Source organism: Myxine glutinosa, chromosome 2 (assembly GCF_964187855.1).
Source record: "Myxine glutinosa chromosome 2, kmMyxGlut1.1, whole genome shotgun sequence".
NCBI classification, from domain to species: Eukaryota; Metazoa; Chordata; class Myxini; order Myxiniformes; family Myxinidae; genus Myxine; species Myxine glutinosa.
Window position 1 is genome coordinate 134,266,412 of NC_136262.1, and position 26,774 is coordinate 134,293,185.

The window sequence follows — 26,774 nt, forward strand, 5'->3', positions numbered from 1 at the left end:
ATGCATCAGACTGACTTTGTCTGTTGGGATATAGAGAGCCATGAAGAGCGTGCATCAGACTGGCTTTGTCTGTTGGGATATAGAGAGCCATCAAGAGCGTGCATCAGACTGGCTTAGTCTGTTGAGATATAGAGTGAGCCATCAAGAGCGTGCATCAGACTGGCTTTGTCTGTTGGGATATAGAGAGAGACATCAAGAGCGTGCATCAGACTGGCTTTGTCCATTGGGATATAGAGAGAACCATCAAGAGCGTGCATCAGACTGACTTCGTCCTTTGGGATATAGAGAGAGCCATCAAGAGCATGCATCAGACTGACTTAGTCCGTTGGGATATGGAGAGAGCCATCAAGAGCATGCATCAGACTGGCTTTGTCTGTTGGGATATCGAGAGAGCCATCAAGAGCATGCATCAGACTGGCTTTGTCTGTTGGGATATAGAGAGAGCCATCAAGAGCATGCATCAGACTGGCTTTGTCTGTTGGGATGTAGAGAGAGCCATCAAGAGCGTGCATCAGACTGGCTTTGTCCATTGGGATATAGAGAGAGCCATCAAGAGCATGCATCAGACTGACTTTGTCCATTGGGATACAGAGAGAGCCATCAAGAGCGTGCATCAGATTGACTTTGTCTGTTGGGATATAGAGAGAGCCATCAAGAGCGTGCATCAGACTGGCTTTGTCCGTTGGGATACAGAGAGAGCCATCAAGAGCGTGCATCAGACTGACTTAGTCCGTTGGGATATAGAGAGAGCCATCAAGAGCGTGCATCAGACTGGCTTTGTCCGTTGGGATGTAGAGAGAGCCATCAAGAGCGTGCATCAGACTGGCTTTGTCTGTTGGGATATAGAGAGAGCCATCAAGAGCGTGCATCAGAATGGCTTTGTCCTTTGGGATATAGAGAGAGCCATCAAGAGCGTGCATCAGACTGGCGTTGTCTGTTGCGATATAGAGAGAGCCATCAAGAGCATGCATCAGACTGGCTTTGTCTGTTGGGATATAGAGAGAGCCATCAAGAGCGTGCATCAGAATGGCTTTGTCTGTTGGGATATAGAGAGAGCCATCAAGAGCGTGCATCAGACTGGCTTTGTCTGTTGGGATATAGAGAGAACCATCAAGTGCGTGCATCAGACTGACTCAGTCCGTTGGGATATAGAGAGAGCCATCAAGGGCGTGCATCAGACTGGCTTTGTCCGTTGGGATATACAGAGAGCCATCAAGAGCGTCCATCAGAATGGCTTTGTCCGTTCGGATATAGAGGGAGCCATCAAGAGCATGCATCAGACTGACTTTGTCTGTTGGGATATAGAGAGAGCCATCAAGAGCATGCATCAGACTGACTTTGTCCATTGGGATACAGAGAGGGCCATCAAGAGCGTGCATCAGACTGACTTTGTCCATTGGGATACAGAGAGAGCCATCAAGAGCGTGCATCAGATTGACTTTGTCTGTTGGGATATAGAGAGAGCCATCAAGAGTGTGCATCAGACTGGCTTTGTCCGTTGGGATATAGAGAGAGCCATCAAGAGCGTGCATCAGACTGACTTAGTCCGTTGGGATATAGAGAGAGCCATCAAGAACGTGCATCAGACTGGCTTTGTCCGTTGGGATATAGAGAGAGCCATCAAGAGCGTGCATCAGACTGGCTTTGTCTGTTGGGATATAGAGAGAGCCATCAAGAGCGTGCATCAGACTGGCTTTGTCCGTTGGGATATAGAGAGAGCCATCAAGAGCGTGCATCAGACTGGCGTTGTCTGTTGCGATATAGAGAGAGCCATCAAGAGCATGTATCAGACTGGCTTTGTCTGTTGGGATATAGAGAGAGCCATCAAGAGCGTGCATCAGAATGGCTTTATCTGTTGGGATATAGAGAGAGCCATCAAGAGCGTGCATCAGACTGGCTTTGTCTGTTGGGATATAGAGAGAGCCATCAAGTGCGTGCATCAGACTGACTCAGTCCGTTGGGATATAGAGAGAGCCATCAAGGGCGTGCATCAGACTGGCTTTGTCCATTGGGATATACAGAGAGCCATCAAGAGCGTCCATCAGAATGGCTTTGTCCGTTCGGATATAGAGAGAGCCATCAAGAGCATCCTGACTTTGTCTGTTGGGATATAGAGAGAGCCATGAAGAGCGTGCATCAGACTGACTTCGTCCGTTGGGATATAGAGAGAGCCATCAAGAGCGTGCATCAGACTGGCTTTGTCTGTTGGGATATAGAGAGCCATCAAGAGCGTGCATCAGACTGGCTTTGTCTGTTGGGATATAGAGAGAGCCATCAAGAGCGTGCATCAGACTGGCTTTGTCTGTTGGGATATAGAGAGCCATCAAGAGCGTGCATCAGACTGGCTTTGTCTGTTGGGATATAGAGAGCCATCAAGAGCGTGCATCAGACTGACTTTGTCTGTTGGGATATAGAGAGAGCCATAAAGAGCATGCATCAGACTGACTTAGTCCGTTGGGATATAGAGAGAGCCATCAAGGGCGTGCATCAGACTGGCTTTGTCCGTTGGGATATAGAGAGAGCCATCAAGAGCGTGCATCAGACTGGCTTTGTCCGTTGGGATATAGAGAGAGCCATCAAGAGCGTCAGCCTGGCTTTGTCTGTTGGGATATAGAGAGAGCCATCAAGAGCGTGCATCAGACTGACTTCGTCCGTTGGGATATGGAGAGAGAACCATCAAGAGCGTGCATCAGACTGACTTCGTCCGTTGGGATATGGAGAGAGACATCAAGAGTGTGCATCAGATTGACTTCGTCCATTGGGATATAGAGAGCCATCAAGAGCGCAAAGGGAACGCGGCACAACTTACATATCATACTCTCCTATTGTCTCCTCTAGTTTTGGTACCAGCTCAGGACAGCTTCCCTGGATGATGAGAAAATCTGCCGAACAGTTCGCGATCTTCACCCACATGGAATTTTGTTTTTTCCATGCAGTTCTAGAAGGTCTTCAATTTGAGCTTCTTCATTGGGTCCCAAACTGAACCCGTTGATGTTGGCAGTATTCTGTCGTGAATGAACTGCTCAAACCGCTCCTGACCCTTCTCAGCAAAGTGTAGAATATCGTGCTTTGCATGTTGTGGTCCTAGAGCTGATGAAACCAGACTTTTCAATGGAGACTTCAATATGAATGGATTGCCTTCGCAATGTATTTTAATGGAGTGACGCAGCTTCAGAGCATTTTCCATTGTTCCCATAGCAACGTCCCAGAAGACAGAGTGGCTCCAGAATGATATCTAGGGACAGGAAAATTTGAACCCCATCGTTTTTCAACATCTAGACTCCAAATCAAACTGAAAATGCAAAAAAACCAATTTTAGCACACAAGTTATACAGGATAAAACTTCATACCACACTATATAGTATATGCCTGAGGCTTCATTAAAACAATTATTTCAGTCTCAGCTTTATTTTTTACAAAAACACTAAGCAACTCCTTTATTTCTAAATTACTCACCCACACCTGGTTTTCTCTTAGGTTTATAATAACCACTACCAAGACAATCACACTCACCTTTTTACCTGCGACTCGTCACAGGTCCACAAGAGCTCAGCATGGCTGCTGTTGTTGTTGTTGTGGTTCTTGTTGGGGGTTCGATTTTTAAAATATCATTGAAACAACATTTTTTGTCTCACCACATGTTGCTATACTGTACTATACTACCCCTGTTGTTGCTATACTAACATGTTGTTGTTGCTATACTACCCCTACCCCGGGAGGTAGGGGTAGTCCGAGGAGGGGAGTGGGGGAGAGAGAGAGGAAGGTAGGGGTAAGGACAGGGGAGGGAGGAGGATGGTGAGGGGGAGGGGAGTGGGGAGACAGAGAGAGGTGGGAGAGAGAACAAGAGGATGATCAGGGGGGATAGCAGGAGCTAGCAGGAGTGGAGGGGAGAGCAGGAGGGAGCAGGAGTGGATGGGGAGAGCAGGAGGGAGCAGGAGTGGAGGGGAGAGCAGGAGTGGAGGGGAGAGCAGGAGTGGAGGGGAGAGGACATACCCCAGCCCAGGCCTGTGCTCCTCAGGCACCATTATGATAAATGGCAAGTGACCTGGATTTTAAAGGTTTGGCCTGTTTTGTTTCTGAAAACCCGCAGACCCGTTCTGGTGTAGTCAAACCCCATATTGGATGGAAAATACATCAATTTTAAAACCACAATGTTTTGCTTCCATTCCACACAAGGATTGACACACAGACTGATAGACCTGTAGCAACCTGTAGCCAATATGCAAGGTATTACTCAAGTTAATTGGCTTTGTGACATCATGAGCTTTCCCACACAGAGGGCCACATCACCACCCTCCACGATTCTGCATGGAGTGTCAGTCCGCTTGCGATCACGGCTAATAAATAAAGAAATAACCCGCCTTCGATTCCTACCAACCAGTTTTCCATCACCTTCAACTTGCGTGTGAACACCATACGGCTGGCACCGCAGGTCTCTCTCAAAATACTGCCCGTTGCTCGCAAATTCCACCTGTCGCTTCACTGAATATGGAAAAGGAGGGATCTTATTCATCTTTATTCGCATTCATGTTTTATGGCATTTTCAGAGCTGGGAGGCTTTATATGTACGCAATGTGCCCCAACATAACAGCGGTGAATGCAGGAGCCTTTAGGTAAACTGTAGCTGAGTTTCTTCATAATGCTTTGCAGAGTTTGAAGAAAAATCATCAGTGGCTGAGTATCAGAGTTTAAATAAAAAGAGATTCTCCAATTTTGAAGAGGATCTGGGCAGTGTATGTTTACAAAAACGCAGGGAATAATAAAATGTATGTTGCCAAAAATGCAGGGAGTAATAAAATTTGTTGTTTTTTTATTTTGATGTGTTGGCAACCTCACGAGTAGCTGAGTTTCTCCGTCATGCTTTGAATAGGAAGAAGAAGTGCTAATAATTTGTTCACGCTGTTTCTCCGTATTCCATTTGTTTACAATCACAACAATTAAATTATGACAACTGGGAATAAAGTTGAACTTGAAGCATTTTGCAGCTTGAAGAAACACCCTATCATATTGTTGTGGTGGTTCAAATCCCCACTCCTGACAACAATTTGTTGCGGTGGTTCAAATTATCCCACTCCTTAACAACAATTTGTTGCGGTGGTTAAAATTATCCCACTCCTTAACAACAATTTGTTGTGGGGGCTGGGTTCAAAACCCCCGTCTTGCACAACAATTCTTTTTGCGTGATTCCCCTCGGTTAATACCGGAGGATCCCGAATACCACAAGGTGCACGGATCAAGGTGCACGCGCATGCCGAAGAACCGCGCGATCGAACCCTCGCTTTCACACACCTTATTCAATTGCATGCCGAGCGGATTTGCACGGTGTGGAAAGCGGCGTTACCCCCACGAGATTTATGGACCTGAGTCTAGCCAAATGCGGTCCCGGATGATGCCAGGCCAATGGAGAAAAGACGTACCGAACAGGCTGGAAAGTAACAACAAAATGTACAGCCTTTTATTTTGAAGGCACAGAGAAACAGAGACGAAGATTCAGCTCATCAATTATTACCTAATAATAACCCCGACTTGGTACCTTCACACTCTGACACACACACACGCACACACACACAGGGGAAAAGGACACTGGTTAAGGGCGTACCGATGTACGTGCTGGAATTGCCTCGCTGGTGACCACGTGGTCTGGTGTGCGCGGCTCGTAGTCCGATGAGGTCAGGTCCGAAGGACGAACCGCCACCTCACAGTTGGTACGGACGAACTTCAGCACAGGTTGGACAAGCTTGCAGATCAGCCGGATGGCGCAAAAGATCGGCGCAGAAGCGAATGGTGTCGACGAAGAACAAAGGCCAAAACACGTGTCGTTGGAACTAAAACAAGAGAGTCCAGAGCAGGGTGTCGTCCACGTGGCAAAATCCAAGGCAAGGCAAGATCGAACAGAGCAGGAGGTCATCCTGTGCGCAGCGAAATCCTCGGCAAAAGAGAATCATGTCGTCCACGAGACAAAGAGAGTAAAGAGCAGGTCGTCCTGTGCGCAGCAAATATCCAAAGCCAAGAGAGAATGATAATGCGCTCCGCATGGGCTTTTACCAGACCCGCCCATGCCCTTCAAAATGTTCCAGAGCCTCCCATTGGCTGAGGCTTGTCGCATCATGGCGACGGGTTCCCGCCTCCTCACTGGTCATGTGGGCCTGTGCTTCTGGCCACGCCTTCCTGCACATTAGTAATGGCTTCTCCCAGCCACGAAGGCTTGACATCCTGCTGAACTCAATGCATATTTGGTCTTTATTACTACACAATGGGAAAGGGCTAATCTTTACATTCAATAAGACATAACTGACTAATGCAGGCTACATGTTGTCGTGCAATTGACTCTAGGGGGTCTGCCTTTATGGCACAACCGCAACACTACCGCCTTCTCTCACCAAGACTCGACCCGAGTCGTCCACATGGAGCGGCTGGGGTGAGCTGGCATTCATTTAACATTACTATTAGTGTGACACGAAGATGTGATTCCCCTAACATTTTAAACTCTAATCCCAATGTGTGCGACATTTTTTTTTTTATTTTTTTTTTTTACATTTGAATGTACATTTTGAAACCAAATATGTCCCTCCTAATGCGTTGAGAAACTACCTAACAGATTCACACCCACAACCTTATACTGTTCACGTATTGCCGGAATTTTGAAACTAACCACATAACCGGTGGGCAACATTTTTTTACATTTAACACGACACACAATTTATTTTACAAAAAACTATGACCCAGGACCTGGACTTGAGGAATAAAACTTGGAGCACTTGTTGCTGGAGTCATCTTCATGCTTCTTGCCTTGGTAGGCAGGCTAACAAAAACCGGCTGGCCCTGACCAGCATACAGGCCATTTGAAGATCAGGGCCATATAAATCTTCACAATTGCACATATGGATCACTTTTTTATTCACGAACAGGGCCACTTGAAACGTGGTCCAAATGTGTGGTGCCAATGCTACCCAACAGGTGATCCATGTGTGGCATCAGTGCCACCCAACAGGTGGTCCATATGCAGCAAGATGATGAGGCAGCCAAGAGGTGTAACCATGGAGATGGGTGTGGCTACAGAGCCAGTGGTCCATAATGAGTGATGGGATCATGGGAGTGAGTGTGGATGGCAGCAAGATGCTGCGACGGCAAGGTGTTCCTCGTGATGGTCCTGGATCGGGGAGGAAGAGAAGACGCAATGAGCAAAACAAGAAAAGACACGGTGGCACATGCAAAACACAGGTATGACAAGCGGGTGAGAGGAACGCCGGCAGAGTGAACTAGAGCCTGGCCCTACCCGTTCGTGCCCCCCACCGTTAACTACACTACCCTAGCCCTCCTTAAATTTACAATTCGTCTCTACGTCGTGTCTCCCATTTCCCCTCTTTATTCCAAATTCGTCACCAACTCCCCCCAGGTTCTCCCAGGAAGGAAAGGCGGAATGAACACAATGTTTCGTACTCACGTCGTGATGCATCTTACCAATCAAACATTGAGTCCCACGGTGCGAAATCCATCCCCTTGTGGATGGTTGTGGATGGTGCGAAGGGGTCTTCACAAAATCCTAACTACTCTGATATCATTACACATTTTCTAATCTCCCTGGGTCGTACCCTGCCAATCGGCCTTCTTTAAACTATGTGGTTCTAAGAACCCGAATTCCCATTGCCCACACCGTGGTGCCATCCTGAATTTGGGTCTAACCCCACCATTTTTCAACCGGTGCCCTCCCACAATTTCGGGGCTGGGTCGTGTGGCTCTACCAGCAGGTCTACCTACCTGCACCCCTCCATTCACTGGAGCTGCCTCCCGAGCTTGCCTGCTCCTCACTCTAACCTACCTGGGGAAGGCCCTCCCTGGCACTTACCCCCTGATGCCCACCTTGGCATTGGGCAATCCGGGTCCTTCCTTGGATCCTCGGGCCCCACTCATACTAACCTACTGGCTCCCTGAGCCTACCTGAAGCCTTACCTGGCCGACGAGCTCCCAGTGACGGAGTGTCCGAATAACTATTTCTACTAATAAGCCACACGCCCAGCCATTTCACCGCCTCCTGCATCTTACAAAAAAAAACTATTTCCACAACCAGCACCACAGGTGTCAATATCCAGGTAATTTACCTGTGCCCTCTATCTAACTTTAAGCTACCCCGCCGGGTCTCCGTGAATGGGTTCCACTCCCCCCCATTCAATCATTCGCACCATGCATTCCACACCATTTATTTCCACACCACAACACAATTCCTTCTATTTTCAAACACACAGCATCATCTATCTAACTGATTTCCCCCATAACTCGTGCTTCCCCATCGTCCCTTTACATGACGCACACCCTTTGTTAACAACCAGCTAAACTCGCTACATCCCCTCTATAGTTCATGGTCACTACTTAAATCTCTGTCCCTATGGTCTCTCTAGATCCCTAATCATTATCCTAGCCCTCCCTCAGCTAGTGCTTCATTGTCCCCATGGAGCAACCATTGCTGGCCCCTCCATGAGCCTAACAATGCTATCCCCCTAAACTAGTGCTCATGCCCCCCCCCCATCATGGGGAATGGTCACACTACCATACCCCCACGTGGGGGGCACAATAATCCCCCCAGTCTTCTAAGCTATGAGCCCCTCCCTGTGGAGGTACTTGGTCGCGCCTCGGCCTCGAAGGCCAGAGCGATTCAGGAAGGTGCATGCTCGCCTGTATTGGGTTTTATCTGGTCGCCTGTATCGGGTTTTATCCGGCCGGCAGAGACAATCCGAGAGGCGTGGAGGTGGTGGTCCCAGGTGCCGGGGTCCATCCCTGTGCGGGGCCCTGCGTTCCCACGCACGATGACCCAATCGGCCACTGTTAGAGCACCTCACCTGGCAAGGTGCTTGCCTTCGACACTTCAAATTACCGCTCAAAACCCGCCGATCGCTCTTGCCGCGGTACGTCGCCAACAATACCGTGTGGGTTCCGGAGGTATAAATCCCGCACGCCGGTCCTTGCGAGACCGACGCCACACCGATTCCCCACGGTGCACCCCCCCCCATCGGGAGCTCACGTACTCGACCCGTCACCATCTCACTCACCCCTATCCCGGTCGGTGTCGATGCATGAGATGGTCGATTACCCCTCGCATCCCATTCCGTACTCGCACACACCGGTGCGCACACTTCTTTAACACACGCCGTACCCGCACCCACCGGTGCGCTGGCTCTCTCCACACACTCCGTACCATTCGTAAACCTCACAATGGGCCCTTCACGAAATCCCGGGTCTATCCCAACCCCCAAGCTCGCCGAACACCCCATCGCACCAAACACATTCCCGATATCGCTACTCCCCTCGGGACCCATCTTCGTCCGGCTCTCTTCATTAACCTGTAATCTTTTTATTTGATTAGCAAATTCTTCATCACGATGCGAGCACCACTCTTGCATACATTCCCGCAAATCATTCTGCATTTCATTCCCCATCTTACTTCGTATCTTTTTAATATTACTCATATCATTTTCCACCTCTGCCATTTTTTCCTTAACCCCCATTATCTCCCGATGCGCCTCCGAAATCTCCCCTTCTAAGGTTACTTTGGTCATCTCAATGTGCGTTCTTATTTCTCGTTCCTTCGTCCCCATATTTTCTATGACGTCATCCACCCTCTTCGTCAGTCCCTCGTGCACCATTTCACATTCCCTCTTCGTCGCTACAACTTCCTGTTTTAATTCCTTCTGCTCTGACTTAGAACTCATCTATAACATCGGCATTCCTACCCACCTGTTCCCTTAATTCCTGTTGTCCCACCGTCAGCTTTTCTACCTCCCGCGTCAGTCCTTCTATTCCCTCATTCAGTTTGGCCGTGCTGTCCTTCAGCTCTCGCTGGACGCGCATCTCACACCACTTTACCTCGTCCCGCACACCTGCGACCTCGTCACTCATGGCGGCCATCTGATTACCCATTTTATCCATTCCCCATCTCGACTCTTCTCTCATGGTGTCCATCCGATCACCCAATCGATCACCCATTTTGTTCATTTCCCTGGTTGATTTCTCACTCATCTTTTCCATTTGCACCTCAAAAGATGCTTTCATTTGAGTCATGAATAACTCAATGTTAAAACCCGCTTGCACAACGGGCTCGGCCTCCGCCGCTGGCCCCGCGTGTGAAGCACCGCCATTGTCTTCACTCCCTGCCGTGCCGTGATGAACTCCAAGTTCAATCTGTTCGCCTATGTCCTGGGCCATTAATTCCTCATTCTCTACATTTTCTATACCCACCGGAACCTGCACGTTTTGGCCCGACATCATCAAATTTAATTTATTTCCTTTAAATTTGTTTTAAACTAAATTTCCAAACGCTTGTAATTTTGCAGTATGTGAAACGTACTGCAGGTCCAATCCCACTCCCGGACACCAATTTGTTGCGGTGGTTCAAATTATCCCACTCCTTAACAACAATTTGTTGCGGGGGCCGAGTTCAAAACCCCCTTCTTGCACAACAATTTTTTTTTGCGTGATTCCCCTCGGATAATACCAGAGAATCACGAATACCTTCAAGGTGCACGGATCAAGGTGCACGCGCGTGCCGAAGAACCGCGCGTTCGAACCCTCGCTTTCACACACCTTATTCAATTGCGTGCCGATCGGATTTGCACGGTGTGGAAAGCGGCGTTACCCCACGAGATGTATGGACCTGAGTCTAGCCAAATGCGGTCCCGGATGATGCTAGGCCAATGGAGAAAAGACATACCGAACAGGTTGGAAAGTAACAACAAAATGTACAGCCTTTTATTTTGAAGGCACAGAGAAACAGAGACGAAGATTCAGCTTATCAATAATTACCTAATAATAACGCCGACTTGGTACCTTCACACTCTGACACACACACACACACACACACACACACACACACACACACGGAAAAAGGACACTGGTTAAGGGCGTACCGATGTACGTGCTGGAATTGCGTCGCTGGTGACCACGTGGTCTGGTGTGCGCAGCTCGCAGTTCGATGAGGTCAGGTCCGAAGGACGAACCGCCGCCTCGAAGTTGGTACGGACGAACTTCAGCACAGGTTGGACAAGCTTGCAGGTCAGCCAGATGGCGCAAAAGATCGGCGCAGAAGCGATTGGTGTCGACGAAGAACAAAGGCCAAAACACGTGTCGTTGGAGCTAAAACAAGAGAGTCCCGAGCAGGGTGTCGTTCACATGGCAAAATCCCAGGCAAAGAGAGAACAGAGCAGGGTGTCATCCACGTGGCAAAATCCAAGGCAAGGCAAGATCGAACAGAGCAGGAGGTCGTCCTGTGCGCAGCGAAATCCTCGGCAAAAGAGAATCGTGTCGTCCACGAGGCAAAGAGAGAACAGAGCAGGAGGTCATCCTGTGCGCAGCGAAATCCCAGGCAAAGGAGAATCGTGTCATTCACGAGGCAAAGAGAGAACAAAGCAGGAGGTCGTCCTGCGCGCAGCGAAAATCCAAAGCCAAGAGAGAATGATAATGCGCTCCGCGTGGGCTTTTACCAGACCCGCCCACGCCCTTCAAAATGTTCCAGAGCCTCCCATTGGCTGAGGCTTGTCACATCCTGGCTAGGTGTTCCCGCCTCCTCACTGGCCATGTGGGCCTGTGCTTCTGGCCACGCCTTCCTGCACATTAATAATGGCTTCTCCCAGCCACGAAGGCTTGACATCCTGCCTAACTCAACACATATTTCGTCTTTATTACTACACAATGGGAAAGGGCTAATCTTTACATTCAATAAGACATAACTGACTAATGCAGGCTACATGTTGTCGTGCAATTGACTATAGGGGGTCTGCCTTTATGGCACAACCGCAACACTATGGAGGTGTGAATCAAGACAACAGTGAAGAATGAGAACAGCCTTGCTTCCATAAATACGCTTAGTTATAAGATTCGTTAATGTTAAATTTTTCAGATTTCACTCAAGATTTCCATAGTTATTTAGTTTACAGGTTCCGATCCTCAAATCCGAATCCAGATTTCAATTATATGCTTTAATTAGTCCGTGAGTAGATCGTGTTTCCAAGCCAAGGCACGTTTCAATAGGCTGAAACAAAATGGTGGCTTAAGAACCCAGTGATATCACAGAGAGCTGACCAAGATGGCGCACTACCATTTTGGTAAGGCTTATTATTTTTTTTAATGAGCACTCCATTAATCATCTTCAAAAAGGGTGTTTTTACATACCCAAACATGCAGTTTTCATTCATGCACTCTCTTGGAGTTCGAGAGGTACACATGCAAAGATTGGGGCTGCTAGGATTCATGGTTTTAGACTTATGGAGGAGACACACACACAAACACACACACATACACACTGCTTTTTGTTATTATGAATGGGATAAAATATCTTTATACAGTATTGACATTTATTCATTTCATATTCATCGGCTGGTTTTAAATGACTCATGCCTCATGAAATCAATCGTTTCCAGCCTTCTTACTAAGCCATAGTTATAACAGTGTAGTAACCAATTGTGATGGTTCTTTGGAAGAAAGATAACTGATACTCGAACCAAGCTTCTTCCTTAAAGTTTCTACAATATGTTTTTCCTTCTCATTCTACTTTGTTTTCCCACTAACATGTAAACTTTAAAATCAAGCGAGTTCAGCAAATTAACATACTTTTTGTCATAACAAAGTAAACATGTGGAATTTTATGAAGTAATAATTGAAGGTCTGTTCCAGCATTCATTCAAAGGGCCTTTTTGGCACGAGGGATGCGCAGAACAACGTATTGCAAGTTTCCACGTAACGCAATTGCCTCATGCAATTATCATTCAGGAAGTGAAAGTCATGAAGCCTTCAGTGTTTAGATGTGACACGAGGCATTCTGAGCAAATTCGGCACAACCTGAGACACCAGCATGTGGATCATCCCCCCCCCCCCCCCCCCCAAAAAAACATTGATTACATGATTTTGCAATCCATTACAATGCCACATCTGTCACCAAACGAGAGGAATCAAATCACTGGACACTTTAAAGCAATATCTTCCATTAGCCATGTTGACAGGTTATTTAACATGAGGAGAATAACTTTTTATGACCTAAGAAGACATTATAAAGCCACTGGATCAACAAGGGATCTGTCAAGAAGTGGACGTCCCAGGATAACGACTTTCGCTCAAGACCAATACATTCGCACGACCCATCTGAGCAATTGGTTCAAACTGCCCAGAGTTTTGCAAATACAATCCCCGGACCTCGCAGGAGAAGCGTCAACACAGTCTTGAGACATCTTCGTGATGCAGGGATCAATGCATGTCGTCCTGTTCAGTGCCCCATCGCGACACGTGCAAATATGCTTGGAATGTTCAAATCAGCACATCCGATGGAAACGAGTGCCAAGATTCTTCCAAATGATGTGTTATTTCATTTTGAGCAATCTCCAAATACATGTGCAGGACATAGCAGCAGAACTGTGTACCATTCATTATCAGAAGAGGGGAAGCTATAATTGATTTACTCGAGAAATGCAACAAAGTGAACACCACGGAAAAATGGGGGTTCCAACAGAACTCCTATTTAATAAAAGGGAGTTTGGGACGTGCTTCATCGTCCTCTTAACAGTGCAAGTAAATCACCATGTGATTTCCATCGACCTGGACCACTCAAAGAGTGTTCTGGTGGAATCAACTTTAAAATGATAAGGACTGGAAAGGAAAGGAGTGTTGAAATGGCTACATGCTATCCTAAAGATTTCTCTGAATTTGGAATGATGGGGTTACTGTACCGATGGGACAAAGGCATGTGCAGGAGGGTATTTCTTTCAAGAAGAGGGGAAGCTTCACTAACCAAGTGAAAATTGCAGGTTCATCTTGAATCAACCTTGTAATGAGTTACCCAACACACACGCATGAAATGTTTGGGTGGACAAAGCATTCGAGGAGCCATCCATATATTTTGTAATTCATGGGAGTTGGGTAAATGGTTGGACCTGCATGATGGAGTGTTATGCAGGAGAGGTGAGGGTGTGGAGGGATGCACCATACTCTGTTACAGAGCGTCGGTGCTGCCAAAGCAGTTTATTGGCAAGGGTTATACAGGGTGGTTTACTATTTCCTTCCCAGGCAGCCTACATTACATAACTCTTGAAAAGTTTTCAGCATAAACTTACTTTTCTGCTGTACCGGTACGTAGGAAACTCTGGCAACCAGGTTGGCTTCAATATTTCATTCTTTGTTCAGACGCTTTAGCTCACATCAGGGTTCAGTCCTTGCATCGCTAACAAAGTGCAAACCAGAACAGCACTCGGTAGAGAGCACACCTCCGCCAGGCTGAACAGTTTACGTTTTGTATCCCACTGCTAGGCCGGATCCAGACCCAGATCTTCACCAAAATTTAATCAACTTGTTATTGTCACCTACCCAACCTGTTCACCTAGTTTCGTCCGAATTTGTCCATAAGTTTTTGAGATATCCTCTTTACAGACAAACAGACAGACAAACAGGGATGAAAAGATAATTTCTGTCTACCTTTGTAGGACGTAACAATTGATTTGGGAAGGTCCAATGTGATGGAAACATCACACACCTCTCGGTGTGTACATTTTGGGGTGTCCAATGTAGTACATAGGACATATTGGTACCAGTAGGTCAAAAATTCCACCATTCTTGGATAAGAAATGAACTGTCCACCAAGTTAATTCTGGATCCGTCCATAACCTTTTGAGATCTCGAGCTACATATAGATTTGGTGCAATCTTTCAATGGTGAAGAATCACTTGAAAAATTCTCATATCCAGATCCAAATCTTCACCAAAATCAAATAAACTTGTCCTTGTCACACACTCGACCCGCACACCAAGTTTTAGCCGAATCCATCCATAGCATTTTGAGATGTCCTGCTCAGACAGTCAGACAAACAGACAGACATTCAAACATGGGTGAAAACATAACCTTCATCCACCCTCGGTCGTAGAGGTAAACATAGGTGCAATACCCCTGGTGCTCACCTGGTAGAATAAACAGTATACTGCACTGACTAAAGGCATTTTAAACCAATTTCAATGGTTGCTAGAAGAGAGGGCAGCATGTAGACTCATACTAACATAATCATAGGACTTTAAACAAAAAAATACCTATTCTGGGGGCCCGTGTGCCTCAGACCCCAATTTTTCCAATGCCTTGAACAAACATTGGTACATCATGGATGATGAAGGTTGTGGTAAAGTTTCATCTAAATAGTGTGTGTAGTTTCAGAGGAAAAAGCAAAATTCCTATTTTGGGAGGTGAAACCTGGATCCACTTTGGTCTAAGACCCCCTTAGACCCTGATGTTTTTTTTAATGCAGTGAACAAACTTAATCACAACACAACAAATATAATTTGTGCCAAATTTCGTCGCAATCTCATCAGCGGTTTTGGAGAGGAAGTTTCAAGTGTTTATGGACTGATAGACAGACTGATTGATGGATGGACGGATGATGCGCCATCGCATAAGCTCTCCTAAACTTCGTTCCAGGTGAGCTAAAATGTGAGCAAACAGCTTTCTTATGGTAATTATCATGTGTACAAATTACATGTATACAAAAACATAATTTTAAAGACACCATTTTGAATATCCAGAATCTTGAAGTTTCTCGTGCCCTTCTTTCTCAGGATCTAAAATATTTTAGGAAGCAGGATCTAAAATAGGGTCCTCGAGTTACAGGTAAAATTGAATACAGGTAAGGAGGAAAAAGAGACTTGAGAGGGGAAAAAAAACTCTGACCGATTAATTTATCAAAATAGAATCTTTAAATATTTTAATGCCAGTAGCAGTTAACTTACAAATTCCATCTACTGTGTACCACCATATTGCTGTGAATGTAATATTAGATGTTTATGTTGATGCGAGCAAGTCAAGCTCTAATTTAAGCATTCCTGAGTGATCCTAGAGTGCGAAGCTAGTGATGATGCAAAATGCTCAGCTGCGATCATTAATGCGCAAAGCGTCCGACAAGGCCGTGTTGGCTAGGCCTTTGCCTTACACGCGCCCCTCTGCGAGGTCGATTTTTCGCATTCGACTTGTACCCCGTCTTGAGCTTGGCAAGCAATTCATCCACCATGCAGTGTGAGCTGTGCTTCTCACCTGTAGAAAGACAGACATAACCAATACCACAGGGATGAAACACGAGTGTCTCCTTCACGATAAAAATGGCAATGAGATTTTTGCACAAAATAATTTTTTTAAATGTTCTACTTGATTATTCACAACCCGTTCTCCCTCTTTGCAACAATGATAACTACTTCATACCAGCTCCATTGGTTGTGTCACTATCAGTCTGTCCCTGTGCCATTTTGGCTTTTTCCTGTTCCCTGCGCCTTGCCATCCGAGCCTCGTGCTCTGCCCGGGCTTTGTTCTCCTGCAAAACATATCAATCAGGTAATGTCATACTTAACCCTGACAACATATTGGAATAACATCAGGAAAAATAAACAGATTTAGGCAGAGGAATGGCTGAGCGAGAAATTAAAATTATACTAAATCATTACATAGTGGAACAAAATCTAAATCATTAGACAGTGGGACAAGTGCCAAAGTGGGACACAAGTGGGACAAAATAAAAATCCCTACATACCAAAACAATTACGACATGACAAAACGAGAAAGATGATGCAAATCCCATCCACGTCCTTAGCTTAGTATTCAAACTAAACTTGACGAAAACAATTGTACATTTTATTAATTAGTCTTCTTCATATTCTCATTCATAAAAGTTTGTTGAAAATTCGATAGCAAAAGCTCAAATGGTAAAAATGTTATGGCCTGGACAGACAGACAGAATCAATAGAAAAATGCTGTCGTCCACTGCGTATGGGACGGACTAATCAAATCATTAAATAGCGGGAAGAAAACCAGAGTCGCGGTGGCCAAGAAAACCAGAGTCACGGTGGCCAAGAAAACCAGAGTCGCGGTGGCCAAGAAAACCAGAGTCGCGGTGGCCAAAAAAAACCAGAGTCGCAGTGGCCAAGAAAACCAGAGTCGCGGCGGCCAAGAAAACCAGAGTCGCGGTGGCCAAGAAAACCAGAGTCGCGGTGGCCAAGAAAACCAGAGTCGCAGTGGCCAAGAAAACCAGAGTCGCGGTGGCCAAGAAAACCAGAGTCGCAGTGGCCAAAAAAAAAACAGTCGCGGTGGCCAAAATAAACCAGAGTCGCAGTGGCCAAGAAAACCAGAGTCGCGGTGGCCAAAAAAAACCAGTCGCGGTGGCCAAAAAAAACCAGAGTCACGGTGGCCAAGAAAACCAGAGTCGCGGTGGCCAAAAAAACCAGAGTCGCGGTGGCCAAAAAAAACCAGAGTCGTGGTGGCCAAGAAAACCAGAGTCACGGTGGCCAAAAAAAACCAGAGTCGCGGTGACCAAGAAAACCAGAGTCGCGGTGGCCAAGAAAACCAGAGTTGCAGTGGCCAAGAAAGCCAGAGTCACGGTGGCCAAGAAAACCAGAGTCGCGGTGGCCAAGAAAACCAGAGTCGCGGTGGCCAAGAAAACCAGAGTCGCGGTGGCCAAGAAAACCAGAGTCGCGGTGGCCAAGAAAACCAGAGTCGCGGTGGCCAAGAAAACCAGAGTCGCGGTGGCCAAGAAAACCAGAGTCGCGGTGGCCAAGAAAACCAGAGTCACGGTGGCCAAGAAAACCAGAGTCGCAGTGGCCAAGAAAACCTGAATCGTGGTGGTGTAAACCAGACTCAGTGGGGTAATGGTTAGAGTATCCGCTCCGCATCTGGAAGGTTGGTGGTCTGGCAAAGCCTTGTTACGTGCTGCTTCCTTGCTTGACATTCAGCATTTAAAAGGATAGACAATTTCCATTGGTTGGCATCCATGGCAAGGAGGAAATTCCTCCTGAGGAAATGCCCCGCTGAGTGCTGTGAGAAAAGTGGCGCCATTGTTGTGACGTTGCTGGTACCCAGAGTATTCCAGGAAGTGATGTCACTCAGTGAATGTGCTTGTCTCATCAATATGTCCATGTGTGTGTGAGTGGCAGCTCAATTACGAGCTTGAGACCTCATATAAGAAAAAAAAAAACTTCAGTATTTTCTTCACATCACAAACCTGAATAAAACATTTAATTGCCAAAATAACAAATATTTGATCAATTACAACTGCAAGATAAATCTCCTTTACAAGGAAACATCACGTGAGAGGAGTATCAGGGATATGGGGGTCAGTGGGTGGGAGAGAAAGTGCAAAAGATGGTGAAAATGAAATTAACCTGCAATGGCCCGTAATTAATTAATTAATTACAGTAAACTCAAAGATAAACAAATTACCCCAAAAAGGAGCGATTACTACATGGTGTACCCCAAAATAATTTTGTACAAGTGTAATATTATTTTCTTAGTCACCATTGACCTCAATGCCAAATAATGAAAGAGCGGTTCATACAGAGCGTGACCGCACCTGTTCAGCTTGGATGAAATCACGACTAAAGCTGCTGATATTGCATATGCATTCCTGAAGGGAAAATTTCCCTTCATCCTCACAGATGTAGGCCGCAATCTCCAACCTTTTGCTCTCTATCTCAGACAAGGTTGAATGGAGTTTTGAAGATGTGTTGCGAAAACCCTGCAAGAAAGAAAATGAAATTTCCTTATATGACGTCACGGTGGATGTTACATCGAATATTTTCTACCATATTTAATGCAAGAAAATTCTTACAACACTTGTGTTACATGCATCGACATCCCATTGTACTCAATGCCCAGAGGTTTAAAATGGCTATTTTATGACTACGTGTAAGTTGTCGACATCACATGTGACTCTCAATTCGTTGTGACCTTATGGTATTCACCTCAATATCATGGGAAAACTGCTCCTCCACATCAGGATCAGAAACTGTGGCTTTCCTCATGTCTTCTATGCGCTTATGCAATCTTGCAGCTTCGCTTGTGATCACACCAATGTCACAGCTGTAAACAGAAAGCAGTGAAGTCACTGTTTACCTCAAGAAGTCCATTGACGAAGGAAGGCCTGAAGGTCCTGTCATTTTCACAAGTAACAAACAGAAAGTAACTTGTATACATAGGATGCCAAGGACACCCACCACTCCCCATTACCACCCTTCTCCGACCCAACCACCCCATGCAAACCTCCATTTTTTAATGACCACGGTAAATCTTTGTGTATTGAGGTTGCTTCTTCACGTTGCCAATTTAAAGTTTTATTCCTGCTCCATTTGACCTGTAGAAAGATCCCAGAGATCTAAGACTTAATTCGATGGATCTCTCATCGAGAGCTTCCGATCAATGTGCAGACAAAAATATGACACTGCCTGTTATAAAAAATAGAAGAGGTAAAAGAAAAATAGAACTGCCCTGACTTTTGATGCACAATATTCCGCACAATAACTTGTTACATGCACATGAAAAACAGAAAAAGGAAGATGCACGAGTATTGATGAAATGGATGTAAACTTTTGATTTTGACCAAGTGGATGACCAAGTGGAGAGGTAAAAACAAATGTACACTGAACTGCTAGGACTTCCAGGAAAGAAGTTGGTATTTCAAAAAAAGGATCTGGGGTGAAATTAACGGGGGTAGAAAAGATCAAGGTTTTGGATGGGGGAAGATAAGAGATGGTGGGGAACAGCAGTTTTAAAGACCTGGAGGGAGGAGTGGGATTGAAGAGAGTGAGGGAGTTTATTCCAGAGGCGGGAGAAAAGAGGAATGAAAGAGTGAAGGTGAGCAGAGAGCCTAGATTTTGGCAATTTCACCAAAACAGGATTGCAGGCAGATCTTGTGCGACCTGTAGGAACATTTGGGGTACAGAGCACAGATAGAGCTGGGGGAGCAAGGCCGGAGAGGAGTCGGTAGAAGACAGAAAGACCACCAACCTGCCTGTGGTGAGTGAGTGAAAGGCCCTCACAATCAGCTTCATCGCGGGAGATTCCAATGATTCTGAAAGCTTTGGTTTCAACAGCATGAAGCTGAGGTGTGTGAGTGTGAGGCAGGAGCATCGGCCCAGAGGGGGGAACAGTATTCCATTGAGCTGCAGATGAAAGCCTTGTATGTGGTGAGGAGCTCAGGTGTGCCAAGGAAGGACTTCACACGACGGAGGATGCCCAGTCGGTGACTGGCTTTGGAGGCCGGCTTGGAAATGTGGTTTTCCCAGGAAAGATCATGGCAGATAGTGAGACCCAAAAGCTTGAGCGACAGAACTTCTTGGAGAGGATTGTTGAGAAAGTAGATGGGAGGGTTGTGCAGTCGGTCCTTTCGGAGAGACATAGTAAGAGTGGGAGATTTGTCAGGATTGAAAGACATGTTCCACTTGTTTGCCCAGTCTGTGATTTTGTCCAGGTCTGCAGGGAGCGAGGAGGCTGCAGACTGCTGATCTGAGGGATGAGGAATGGAGCAGCAGAGAGTGGAGTCATCAGCAAAGAGATAGAGAGGATTTTCCAGAGAGTCGGAGAGATCATTGATGAAGACCAGAAAAAGCACAGGGCCCAGAACACTGCCTTGGGGAACTCCAGCCTGAACAGGAAGAGGAGATGAGAGAAACCCATTCAGGGCCACACGTTGACAACGACCAGAGAGGAGGTCTGCAAGCCATGCGTGGAGATTTCCATTGATCCCAAAGGAGGAGAGTTTGGTGAGCAGAGCAGGGTGCCAGACCGTATCGAAGGCACGTGATATGTCAAGGGAGACAGCTCTGATTTCCTGTTTGGCATTGAGGACCTCCATCCATTGTTGAGACAGCAGAAGCAACATGTCCAGAGTAGAATGACCTGGTCTGAATCCAAATTGATGATCAGAGATCAAGCCATTGGTGAAGAGGAAGCATTTGATACCCGAAGCAATGATGGAATTCCATGACTTCGCTGATAACTGGGAGCAGGCTGATTGGTCTGTAGTTGCAAGGATCCGTTTTTGCACCTTTTTTGTGCAAAGCGGTGATGTTGGCTGATTTCCAAACTGATGGCAGATGACCTTGAGCAAAAGAGAGGGTGCAGAGAACAGAGAGAGGGTGTGAAAGAGCGACAGAGCAGGATTTTAAGACCTGTGGACTGATGCCGTCTGGTCCAGTTGCAGAATCAGAGTCGAGGGTTGACAGAAACTTATCGACCTTGTCAGGAGGAAAGGATACAGAGTCCAGGAGCAGTTGGGTTCGACTGGGTGAGGTGGGAACAGAGAGAGATGGGTTTGGGACACAAGATTTTGAGGCAAACACAGAGTTGAGGCATTCGGCTTTGTCACGTGCGGTGTCAATTGTGTAGCCATTTGAGGTAAGGGAGGGGATGGAGGGGGAACAAACACCAGAAACGGATTTGACCAGACGCCACCAGGATTTGGAGGAGGGAGAGAGGTTTGAGAGTTCAATCTTGAGTGTGGAGAGGTAGTGCTTCCTGGCACTCCTGAGGTTAGACACACACTTGTTCCGAGCTTGGTAGAGGGAAATGAGATTGCCTTCAGTTGGATTTGCCTTCCAAGAGGCAAAGGCAAGTTGTTTTAGGGCAACTGCCTCACCACAAGATTCAGTGTACCATGGATGGGAGGAAGGGTGGAGAGATCGAAGCAAGCCTGACCGTTGTTGGACAAGCTGGGATGAATTGAAAAACGAGCCTACAAATTAAATTACTACCTGCCAGACAAGTAAACCTTACCCTGCATGGCCCTATAATATAATATTTACATCTCTAATGGGATCATCATGACATAACTAACACAGAAGTCACGTAAACTAACTATGGACACAAAAATCACAATTTTTGGAACAATATACTGCATGGAGGACAAGGACATTAGGACACATCAGTGTACTTTTAAAGCAAGTACAGCAGTTGGACAAATCAATGGGACTTGAATCTGGGATCATAGCATCATGTATGAAGTCCTCAGATGGGCAGAACATATACAGTGGTTCTAAATTTGCTTACCTGGAATAATACAGACAATGATCACACAGTGCCATTGTTATTTTTTTTTTTTTTTTAACGGCCACAATTATTCCCACGTTCTTGTAGGATTGGCCCAAGTCTTTCACAGACCGGCTGGCCAGGCCTGACATTTGACGAAGGTTAGGGCAGGAATTTGGCCATAGTGCCAGTGATGGCTTGCCGACTCTTCGTGAAGGAAACCGTAGGATATTTTAGCATACACCTACTAATGTCCGCAGATGGGACTCCTAGTTTAATGTCCATCCGAGGGACGGCACACACATTGATGAGTCACCCTGCCTGGGAAACACCGTGATGACAGTTTATCGCTGGGTCGGGATTCAAACCCAGACTAGACAGCTTCGAGGCGAGTGTGCATACCTCGAGGTCATCATTCCAGCCTGTCATTGTTTATTAGTCCCCTATCTGTCTGTCCCATCAGTGGCTTTCCAGGCTTTTCCCCCTCACCCTTTAACATATTGATCTGAAACTTGGTACATGGTTTATTATGATAATTTACAGAAGTTTGACTTTCAGGGAGTTTTATCAATTTTTTAAAATTTGTTATAGCTTTACCATGAAAAATATTGGGACCGGTATGTGACATGTATTGCGAAGCAATTCTCCAACTTGTTTATTATGGTTGGTAAATATTACAACATTCTCAAAAACATTTATGTTTACCAACATGAATGGTATTTTTACAATTAAAATGTTCTCTGAAGCTGAAATAAAGAGATCTCCCACAATAAATAAATAAAAATAAAGATATATCTCCACATAATGTCTCCCACAAGTCTTTACTTCCCTTAAACAAAGTATTTAGTTCAAACTCTATTCGATCAGGTATTTGAATTGGGATCTGGTTGGTGAATACCATGACAGCTGATGTTTCATGTTTGGCCCTACGGTTGCTTGAGAAGTGGAAAGAAAACAAAGCTTACTTTGCTGCCTTGGAGATGCTAAGTAAATCATCAGGAAGCTTCAGTAAATCGGCATATTTGTCCTTGGATTCCTGAGGGGGGAGGAAATGGTTTCAAATTAGTCATTAACACAAGAATAATCAGAGATTGCAAACCCTCACCACACCAGGACTTGTTTTGTGTGATGTTTGTGGTGTGTTTGTGTGCGTGTGGTGTGTAGACTGCATTGATGACGTAGGTTTATGGTCATACAGTGCACAAACAGACCTTTTCAGTTTTGTTGTATAGATTCACATTCCAATTGTATCTATTTTATAGATGTGAACACGTATTTTATAAATACACATATTTTACTGACGTAGACTTATTTTAATATATACTGTCAAGTGGAAAGAGGGGGTGGGGGACCAGGGAGGGATCCATAGCTAGAATGTGGTAAGAATGGTATGGACCGTGTGTTTGAGGAGATTAGATTTACTCCTGTATTAGGGATCTGTCAAAGTTAAGGCGTACGTAATATGTGCACTGCGGAGGCAGTGATGGTAAAAGTTAGAGCAGAGTAGGGTACGGGTGTATTGTGTAAAACCTCCTGCATAGACTAGGAGGAGGACCTGGGCACAAAGGCATTAAAAGGAAATGCTTTGCGCATTTAAAAGGACATCATCATGGGCCGTTTGCCCAGAGGACTGTAGACCATGGTGGTGAAGTAGGCTGCAGAGCCTTGGAGAGGGGTGGAACGTTTTACGAGGAGCCGCCCCACAGGGTTGGATTGATTGGAAGATGGCCATAGACACCGCCCATAGACAAAAGATGGCCAATTAATGGGACCAGCCACATGCTGGGAAGGTAGTCACAGAGGTGATAAAGTCTGTGTCCGCAAATGCGGATGGCAATTGGAGTTGGACCTTGGAGCAACAACATCTCTATCTCTATCTCTATCTCTATCTCTATCTCTGGAGGAGGACCACACCGTGAGATGCGAGTGCCATCTGACCTCATTGCCATCACTCGTTGTCACTGTCCCACTATAAACCGGACTTCGTCCTGTGCCACGCCAGCCTGAACGATATCCACGACCATGGGTCATGGTACAGCAGAGACCAGCTCGTGCCTTCCTCAAGTTGTATTGGTTTGAATCCGGTATTCTTGTGCCATAGCAGGGTATAGTTTTATTTCCCATGTGGAATAAGTTTGTGTCTTTCCTTCCCTATTTGTCAGTCTTCATGCGTTACATCTCTCCGGGTGTTTGTCTCGTCTTGTCCATCCCAGTGTCGGTATCATTTTATTACAAACCATTTATGGTAATTGTTAAGAAAAATCTTCCTGTTTTATATGTTCCCACACGAACAACCGCCAGTTTCAATTTGTATTTGAGCATTTATTGGGATAATGTAGATAATTAAAAGAATGCAGTAAATTTGGCAAACATGGTTTCGACATTCGCAGAGGCCTTTATTAGACCTCTGGCTTAAACAGTCTGCATCAGCGGACCTGCATCAGCCTGCATTGGATGTTGGGGGGGCGGGGGGGGGGTACATTTGTCCTCAATTATCCTGCTGACTGTAGAGAGGACAATGACATCACAAGATGGTGTCACGTCACAGTGAATGAGCCTTTTAAAAACAAGACCGAAAGTCTAACAGCGGTGTAGCCGGGCTTGTAAAATATTATAAACCACAAACACACATGATTAGCTTTTTAAACAGTCGCTAATGCTGTTTGTGACATTAAACAAAGAAATTTGGAGGAGTCCCGACATCCGCGAGGTACGTTTTACTTACAGAACTGAGGGAAGATCTACTGTAATCTATATACGCCACAAGGATTGTGTTAATAACATGCTGTCAAAAAACTGAGGTGAATTCCTTACTTCCGCAGTTGTTAGTACTGTAAACCGCTTATCATTGATTCATGAACCATACACTGCTTCAACCCATTAACTTTGTATTCACGACATTGGGATTAAAGTGTTATGGTTATATTTACTATATTATTATTATTACAAAAACGATAGGACTGAAACGATACACTACTGACTACTGTATTAAGAAACATGTGATTAATTTGTCCGAAACGGCCCGAAGATGAGGCATGAAGCCTAAGGCCTATACGTGCTGTTTTGTTGGAAGAGACTAACGCCGTTGCTTTCAATATTTGATGGTCATTTTAGCAATTGGTTTGTTTGTGTTTCACACTGAATGAAAAACATAAAGGTAGAGCATGGCGATTGCGATATATGACAGGTTCGACGATATGTACGGCCTGAACAAAATTGGAATTCAAAATGCCGGAGTGTGGAGAATCATCGCCGATTTACCGCCGAAATGACATCAGACATAATCACATCACCTGTCATGTGACCAGATGCTTGGCTCTGATTGGTATATGTTTGAGGGGACATACAGACGGACAAACACTGTTGTAGACGGCTTTGCGCTATGGGCTACGCCGTAAAAACTCTAACATACACTTTACAAAGCGTCGGTGCTGCCAAAGCAGTTTCTTGGCAAAGGACATGCTGGGTGGTTTACCATTGCCTTACCAGCTTTGCTTGTCCATGCTCTATCCTTTTAAATACTTAGAATCAAGCAAGGAAGCAGCACGTACCATTTTCTAAGTCATTGGTATGACTCGGCCAGGTTTGAAGTACCTACCTCCCAGACTCAGAGCTGACGCTCAAACCATTACACTACCCTTTAAAACAAGACCGAAAGTCTAATAGCAGCATAGCCGGGCTTGTTTGATACTTTAGTTGAAGAGGACAGTATGACCTGGGTGGAGATACCAGTTAGCAAATAATGTAAGTATTAAATTATTTTGAAGTACTCCAAGTCTCTAAGCTGTCTGTCCCCATGGAAGTGAAGAGACTGCATTGAGACACTGGTTTATTCTATATGGTTCGAGTCAACAATGAACCAACCATACACCGCTTCAATCCAGCAACTTTGCAGTCACGACAAAGGGATTGCAGTGTTACTATTAGATTTACGATATTATTTATTAATATTATTATTATTATTATTATGAAGATTATGTTACTGTGTTAATAAACCTTTGTTGATTTATCTGAAGCGTTACTGTATTATAATAATGTATTAATAAACCTGTATTACTGTATTATAATAATGTATTATTATGTTACTGTATTAATAAACCTTTGTTGATTTATCTGAAGCGGCCTGAAGGTGAGGCATGAAGGCATGAAGCCTAAGGCCTATACGTACTATATTGTTGGAAGACCCGTAACACTTATGCTTTCGATATTTGATGGTCAATTTAACAATCGGATTGTTTGTGTTTCACACTGAATGAGAAACGTAAAGGTAGAGCAAGGCGATTTTTATATATGACAAGTTTGACAATATGTTTGGCCTGAATGGCATATAAATAAAAATGGCGGTGTGTGGAGCCAGCCATCCTACGTCGCCATAATGACATCACAGACGTAATTACATCGCATCACCCCTGTCATGTGACCAGATCCTCAGCTCTGATTGGTGTATGCTTGTGAAGGACATACATACGTACATACATATGGACAGACAAACACTGTTCTAGAGGGCTTTGCCCGCACGTTACGGCGTAAAAAGATGATGCAAGTAACGCCTGCAATCTATCAAAAGTGTAAGGTGCAAAAAAAGCAAACAATAATAAACAAGTGCGACAGATTATGAGATTGCACTGTCCTTTGATGATCATTTTCCAGATGGTACGGTTCTCTAAGCTAAATCGCGATGACAATACGAGTGCACACAACAATACAATGCTTCATCATCCCTCGTAAGTGATTTGCAATTGCATACGTAGATGTGGATGGTTTCACTTATGAACTGCATGATCAAGCAATGAGTTTTAGTTTACCAATTTTTAACTTGCTAGGGAATGCGGAGGAATTGGACAAAGTCATCACATTCATGAGCAAGGACAGACAGTACAAGACTGTCACTAATAGACATTGATACAAGACTAAAATTTGTGCCAATATTATAAAATACAGACTTAAATCAGAGTAGTGTGCTCTTTTAACTCTTA

The 26,774-nt window shown here is 45.3% G+C and overlaps 1 protein-coding gene across 7 annotated transcripts in view; it reads right to left on the minus strand.

Moving 5' to 3' along the window:
* Positions 1-15,701: 15,701 nt before the first annotated feature.
* INF2 (inverted formin 2) overlaps positions 15,702-26,774 on the minus strand; it is a 125,110-nt gene continuing 114,037 nt past the window's right edge. For all 7 annotated transcript variants that reach the window (XR_013622378.1, XM_068107081.2, XM_068107078.2 and 4 more), the window contains 5 exons: positions 22,764-22,834; positions 18,738-18,855; positions 18,347-18,511; positions 16,210-16,318; positions 15,702-16,044 (listed from right to left, as the gene is read on the minus strand). Coding sequence is in view for 6 of the 7 variants with exons in the window: in XM_068107081.2 (XP_067963182.2) it covers positions 15,893-16,044; positions 16,210-16,318; positions 18,347-18,511; positions 18,738-18,855; positions 22,764-22,834 (615 nt within the window). In the remaining variant the exon portion in view is untranslated. The remainder of the gene's footprint in view (positions 16,045-16,209; positions 16,319-18,346; positions 18,512-18,737; positions 18,856-22,763; positions 22,835-26,774) is intronic.